This window comes from Populus euphratica, unplaced genomic scaffold (genome assembly GCF_000495115.2).
Source record: "Populus euphratica unplaced genomic scaffold, PopEup_1.0 scaffold1281.1, whole genome shotgun sequence".
Lineage (NCBI taxonomy): Eukaryota > Viridiplantae > Streptophyta > Magnoliopsida > Malpighiales > Salicaceae > Populus > Populus euphratica.
In genome coordinates this window covers 12,761-20,288 of record NW_011501145.1, presented here as the reverse complement: position 1 = coordinate 20,288, position 7,528 = coordinate 12,761, and the positions used below count along the sequence as shown (strand labels likewise).

The 7,528-nt window shown below is 37.8% G+C and overlaps 1 protein-coding gene across 1 annotated transcript; it reads left to right on the top strand.

The window, feature by feature from the left end:
• The first annotated feature begins 784 nt into the window (after positions 1–784).
• Positions 785–4,592, top strand: LOC105117320 (indole-3-pyruvate monooxygenase YUCCA6-like). The gene is made up of 4 exons (XM_011014938.1): positions 785–1,996; positions 2,856–3,104; positions 3,435–3,557; positions 3,724–4,592. The coding sequence occupies exons 1-4, from the start codon at positions 1,307–1,309 to the stop codon at positions 3,964–3,966; spliced, it is 1,305 nt and encodes a 434-aa protein (XP_011013240.1). The 5' UTR covers positions 785–1,306; the 3' UTR covers positions 3,967–4,592.
• Positions 4,593–7,528: the final 2,936 nt, after the last annotated feature.

Genomic DNA, 7,528 nt, shown 5'->3' with positions numbered 1-7,528 from the left:
TGACTTTTTCTTGATGGAGATTCTGATACTATGAGCACGTCCACTTGGAATTCGAGGCACATCATAATTACTCGAATCAAACACACATGAATGGAAATATTTTCACTTCAATATGTTTTTCACTTTTTGCTGGCCTCAGTCAGCCCTCCATGTCTGTCCATGATTACACCCTTGCCTCATAGTTCATCGTGGAAGACATCTTGGTTACAATTCACACTCCACACAAAGCCCAAGTTGGTCCTTGGTCCAACCCATTGCCAACCCACAGAATTACATCACCTCCATCGACAACATAGCTAGATTCAACATGGAAATCACAGTGCCTATAGGTAGCTAGCTAGCTAGGAGGAGAAACCTTCTAGATTAGTGGCTCTTAATTAATTAAACTAATCCTCATATATTATCGTGACTAGTAGTTGAAGACTTGATTTGTCGAGGAAGTGAAGTGCTTCAAGGATCTTCACTTGTGTTTTACTAATCCATACCCAATAACATCTCCCATTCTCTCCTGTGACAAGTGGAGTGACGTCGATGGATCTGTATTTTAAGTTCACTCACACACATACATAAAGATCATTCTTTATATGGCTTGGAGCATAGCTAAAGCCCTATGTATATTGTGTTGGTAAATGTTAATTAAATATTTCGTACTCTATAGTCGATGCATATAAATATATCTCCACTAGTATAACCACACTTTACCACTCAAGCCCTTTCTCATATTTAAGTTGTAATTCTATGAACAAAAGGAATATTTATAGACATATCACCATCTCTCTCACTCCCCCCCCCCCCCCCCCCCCCCCCCCCCCCCCCCCCCCATTCTCTCTTTCTCCCTCACATTCATTCCTGAATGCTGATTTTGCCCCGTACTTCATTGCTCATCTTCCGGATTTAACCACCATTGAACAACACCACACAACACAAAGATTTTCAAAAAAACAAAACGAAAACCTATTCTCGTAAGTGCATAAGTCCTCTTAATCCACTCCAATATTTACGGAATCCCCTCACAAGACCCTCACAAAGCCTACTCTCCCTTTAGATAAGAGAGAAATTCATCACTAAATCTCGGCTTAATCTTTCAACTTAGTCCCCCACTTACTCTCTCCTCAATCCACAAGCAATTACACGTTTTATTGCCTAATGGTTTCTCTTCATTTTGCCCTTTCTCCTGAGCTCAACAACCAAACCAGCTTTGACTCGTATTAGTTATAGCTAATACAGTTAATCAGTGTGTTGATATATAACCCTTTTCTTTTTTTTCAACCACGCTCGTATATTGTACTAAGTTTTTGCACTGTTCATGGACTGCTCGAGAGAAATAGAGGGCAAACAAGCTCATGATCCTCTTTTTGACAAAATCATGAGTAAATCTTCACGTTGTGTTTTTGTCCCTGGTCCAGTTATTGTTGGCGCTGGTCCTTCTGGCCTTGCCGTGGCAGCATGTCTCAGAAGCAAAGGTTTCCCGAGTATGATACTAGAGAGATCTAGTTGTATAGCATCTTTGTGGCAGTTAAAGACTTATGATCGCCTACGCCTTCACTTACCGAAACAATTCTGTGAGCTTCCTCTCATGGGGTTCCCTAGTGAATTTCCAACTTACCCTACTAAGCAACAATTTATTCATTATTTAGAGACGTATGCACGCAAGTTTGAGATTAGACCACGGTTCAATGAGACTGTGTCACATGCCGAATATGATAAAGTTATTGGGTTTTGGCGCGTGAAGACTGTTGGGAAAAAGTTAGAGGAGACTGAGTACGTGTGCCGGTGTTTGGTGGCGGCGACCGGAGAGAATGCGGAGGCAGTGGTGCCAAAGATTGATGGAATGGGAGAATTTGGAGGGGATATTCGGCATACAAGTCATTACAAAAGTGGAAAGGAGTTTAGTGGCAAAAAGGTTTTGGTGGTGGGGTGTGGGAATTCAGGAATGGAAGTTTGTTTGGATCTCTGCAATTATAGAGCTAAGCCTTCACTTGTTGTTAGAGATACAGTAAGTATACTCATCTTAATCAAGCATCGTCTTCTCTCTCTCTCTCTCTCTCTCTCTCTCTTGAAAACCTTATAGCAAAAATTAAACCCTTAAAAGGTTGGTTTTTAAGCCTATGCTCAGTCCAATTCCGCATGTTTTTGACGAGGAAAGAGGACTGGTTTTTCCTTCGAGCCTTTGGAGAATTTCTATTCTGAAGTCCTGTTGGGGAGAAAAGCTAGTTTTGATTATTCAACAATAAGATACACTGTTTTTCTTTTCTTTTCTTTTTGGAAAATTCAATTCGAACATTCAAATCCCTGGTTTTGGAAATGTTTGCAAAATGTTTTTTTTAATTTATAAAATAAAATCATTCAAAACTTCTGCTATCTTGGCATGTATTTGAGGCTCATAGGAGTTTTAGAACAATTTCCAATTGGCAGGGTGTGCATAGTGACTTTCACGTTCCAACAGCTTTCTTCTTGTTTTTTTTTTTTTTTTTGTAACATGATCAAAGAAGAAACAATAGGGATATGTAGATTTAAATACAAAAAAAAATTGATCTTTCACTTTCTTGGGATGCCCAAGCATGCGCAACATTGGTCAGAGTCGTAGGATCTTACATATATTGTCATAATCATACATCTCCCTTTTTTATGCTCCTTTGATTAATTTTATTTTTCTCTGTAAAGACCTCCAGGCATGCATGTTCAGTTATGGCCTGGCATGAATTAGCCCATATTTACACACCACTAGGGAAACTAGAGGGGGCTCACCAAGATCAACTCAAGCTCTTTTTTAGTCATTCTTTAAGCCTTTTGAGTTGTAGTAGTAATAACTTCTCTTTTAATTTTTTGAGGGATGGTTTTTGTTTTGAATGAAGGTGCATGTTCTGCCTCGAGAGATGCTAGGCAAATCAACTTTCGGGTTGTCCATGTGTTTGCTCAAGTGGCTGGCCATGCGCCTTGTCGACCGGTTCCTGCTGCTAGTGTCGAGGCTAATGCTAGGTGATACGGCACGATTGGGATTGGAACGGCCGGAATTGGGTCCCCTTGAACTCAAGGACTTGTCCGGGAAGACCCCAGTATTAGATGTTGGGACACTGGCCAAGATCAAAAGTGGAGACGTTAAGGTACTTTCACAATTATATCACGTATCATATAGTGTGTGTGTATCACATCACTTTTCATTTTGCACTCTCTGGCACCATATGTATGTTTTGAAATGGATCCTACTGTGCCAAACAATCGTACCGTTTGCTTTTCTTGATTTCATTGGTTGTGTCGCGTAATTCTAACTCCGTTTTAATTTATTTTCTTCAATTTTTCATATTTTTGAAGGGAAAAAAAGAAGAAGATGTAACCCCACTTTTTCCCCTATCTAACAAGTTCCCATTTGTTTAGTGTCTCTAAGAAATTATATTCTTGCCCTAAAATTCCTGAATTTCCCTTTGTTGTTTTAGGTATGTCCAGGAATTAAGAAGCTAAAACGTCATACCGTTGAGTTTCTTGATGGGAAGATGGAGAATTTTGATGCTATTATTTTAGCAACAGGTTACAAAAGTAATGTGCCGTCTTGGCTGAAGGTAAACTCTCTCTTTTTTTCCCCTTCATTTCCTTTCTTGTCTAAGCTTCTTGATTCTTGAGGATATATATGTTAATATTTTTGCACCAAGTTGATGATCAAAAGGCTAAATAAAAAGAGCATATGGGCTTTAATTTTTAATTTTATTTTATTTTTTGAATTGTCAGGAAGAAGACATGTTCTCGGAGAAAGATGGGTTTCCTAAAAGACCATTTCCAAATGGATGGAAAGGAGAGTGTGGGCTATATGCAGTGGGGTTCACTAAACGTGGAATATTAGGAGCTTCAATGGATGCAAAAAGAATAGCTGAAGACCTCGAACGGTGTATGAAAGAAAAAGCGGCACCATATGATCATCATCAACGGTCAGTACTGTTGTTGAAATCATCATCATCATCACCATCACCATGAAGTTTTTCCTGTTTTGAGTTAGATTTATAGAGGATGTTGATTGAAGAATTATAGCCTGAGGCGTTTTTTGGGTGGTATATGCCAATAGACACAACATGGCTGATGGTACCAAAGTCGACATATCATCCTCCAATGGTGGAGAAACTAAAAGGGTTTACATAGGAGGGGGAAACCCTTATCTTGTCAAGATGACACCAACCAAATTAAGCCTAGCTGGGGAAGGAGGGGTCTGAAAGTGAAAGAAGGTTGGTGTAATTGTGTTGTTTTTCGGGGGGACCTCAGCTATATGATCGATCATCATGTACAGCTTGTACAACACATTTTTTCTCTGATTAGGTATGACTTTTAGAGAGGGAAAAGGATGAAGAAGGTGGTAGCTAGATTGTTTGGCACTTGTTTGCTTAGGTGATGATATGATTGCGCTTAACCTTTGTTTTGCCCTTCCATTGCTGGGTTTGGGATGATGAGACTGTTTAACCCTCTGAAGTTTTTCTCTGATGTAGCCCTTAATTTTGTATGCTTCATTTTTAGGCTTTGTTTTGGGATGGATGTATGTCATGGTGACTTTCAACAGGAGGAATTGATGACTTCTAATGAAATCCTTACATATATATTCTTGGATTTGGGATTTCTTGTGCAAGGAATTAGCTTGATTTCTTCTTTTCTTGAGGTCTGATCAGATGCCTCTAGCTCTTTTCTTTTTTTCTTTTTTTCTTTTTTTCTTTTTTTCTTTTTTGTGACTTGTGCTATAATCTTGATTTTCATAATGTATCAGCAAGCAGCAGGACCACCACCTTTCATCAGAACCTGTATGTGCACATTCAGAAGTCCTCAGAATCCTATTAAATATATTGCTTCCTTTTATAATTCCACTACAGGCAGGCTGGTGTACACACTTCAATGTCCAATTGGGCTCTCAAATTTGTACCGTCTAAATTAATATTAGAGATATTGCTTAATTTTACATAAGCTGAGCTCTCTGTGCAAATTAGTGTTTCCACAAACCATGGAAGCAACACGAAAGATTATGACCTTTTCTTTTTCCCATCAAGTAAGTGCGTAGCCTGAAATGGGCAAGCAGATGTGATATCCTTCGAATCTTCCTAGTGATCTTAAAGCAATATGGATGCTCTTGATAGCCATTACAGTTTTCATCAACCTTAAAAAGTTAAAATGGATTAATTGTGATACATAATCAGGTGGGACTGAAGGTTCTCTGACCCACAAATATAAAGGAAACCATCAGAAGAAAAGTTGTACGCATGTATAGATTTCTCGACTTTAGCTACATGTTGCCGTAAGATATATATGGCATCGGCAATTAGTGTGTCCGATTCTTTCTGAATATGACAGCTGCTAGACATGGCAGCAGACATAAAATTACCCAGCGACAACAAATTAACCTGGAAATTAAAATCAACTACAGTACTTCTATCTTTGTTAATTTAATACTTTTTATCGTTTTAAGGCAGATTGTAATATGTGTGTGTGTGTGTGTATATATATATATATATATATATATATATGTATATGTATATATGTATATATGGAGAGAACCAAATTCTTTATTCAATATACACACACTTAACTATTTCTGCCTCTCCTGAAATTATGTTCAGAATCCACGGGTTATCGAATCATGAAAAAAGGCGAAAATTAAAACAAAGAGGAGACTGTCCATCGCTATAGAATCCAAAGACTCGCTCATCAGATCTCCCGATGAACAGGAAAAAAAAGGAAGAAAAAAGACATGCCTGTAAAAAATCGAAGAAGAAATCCAGAAAAGATTTGATTTTCCGTTAAACTTAAAGTAAGTACATACAAGTATAATAGCAAATGATTCAATGGAACCCCATATTCTTCGCCGAAAGTAAAATTTTAGGATCTAGTTCAATCCCATATATAATCCCAAATTAAGAGGAATGGAAACAGCTTCAAAATTCCCATCACTATCTATATATATCACTTAACATGATTTTCTTGATTGTGCTTTTTGGTATTGTTGTTATGTGAAAGTGGTTTGTATCCGAAGTCATTATTGTGCCATGTCTTTTTTGCTCAAATTGGCCTTTAATTACCTTTTTTCCCCATCCCAAGTGTATGAACAAGAGCGGGGGGTGGGGGGAGACTTTGAAGTTTCTTTATGAATGAAGAAGCTGGTTTTGTTCAACTAGTGAATAGCAAATCTCGACCTTGAACATGGTCAAATGCTCCTAATTCTCTCCCCCTCATCTTGCTTATGTTTTAGATAAAAATATATTTAAATTCCCTTTTCAATAACTAGTAATTAATAAGTTGTAAGAACAAGAATAATTAATTGATCACGTTACAATCACAAAACTCGGCATGCATGTCATTAAACCAGGAGTTCTAGCTGTTCTTGTTTTTTTTTTCCTTTCAAGTCTCATTTTTTAAGATTTTAATGCAAGAGAGGAATGGAATGTTTCTGTTCATAAAGCTTTTGTAAATTTATACTATCCTATACTTATTATTAGATATTCAACACCATCTTCAGCCAGAAGGTACTATTTTTACTTATGAATGGACCATGAAATTTGGCTCCTCTCTCCTCTCATGTTTCTCTTTTTTTTCCTTTTACATATATATATATATATAGTTGAACGAGCTTGGTTTTGACAGTATGTGTATAATTACATGGAAGAGGGTAGTTGGGATTTTTAAGAAAGTAGGTGGTAGGGTTTATTCCGACCGCATAGTGTTGTTGATGAGCATAGGCACATAAAATATTAAATCGAATCTTGAGGACACTACACTAGTAACAATGATGAGAGGAGGAAGGATCAACATCAATGGGGGGGGGGGGGGACATTATTTCTCCTGCAAATTCCATTTAAGGGCATGCGAGGGAGGGTAGCTCTTAGCAGGGACTCCTTGCATGGCCCATGAGATCCATATGCCTATCTACGATGGACCCCTTTGGGCCTTTATTACCCCCCATAAACTGTCGTTTCTTCCCCCCTCTTTGTTCTTGCAATTATTTTGCAACTAGTTTAAGAAAAAAATAAATCTTTTTGACTGCCCAATCAACTCTCACATCTAAAGTTGGTTTGGTTTTTGCTTGCTTTTCTAGCACCCCGCTTTTATTCCAAAGATAATGCTTTAAGCCTTTTGGACCCATTGAGCTAAAGGAAGAGCCTTTGTGCACCGTACCAATCTTGAGCTTCCATAGTCTTCTTGTTCGATATGGTAAACAAATGTATGGGAGATATGGGAAAAGATTTTGTTAGCCTTTTAGCCAATATTGTGAGTTTTAGAATGTCCTTTTTTAAGATTCAATGCGCCCTTTTCTCCTCCAATTACCTTGGAATGAAAATGATTGTTTAAGCTTCTCAAGAAAAGAATAAAAAAAGGTCTCAGGCTTGTGAAATACCATTTATCAGCATGATTTCGAGCCCCAGTCGATGGACAAATTACCATGAATTCAAGCATCGTTTTTACTAGATGAGACTTGAACTTTTATAAAATCATTAACATCCATTAGTAATTGCGTTTAAGGACGAACTGTGGATGAAAAAACATGCCGGTAGTTAATTATTTGTTG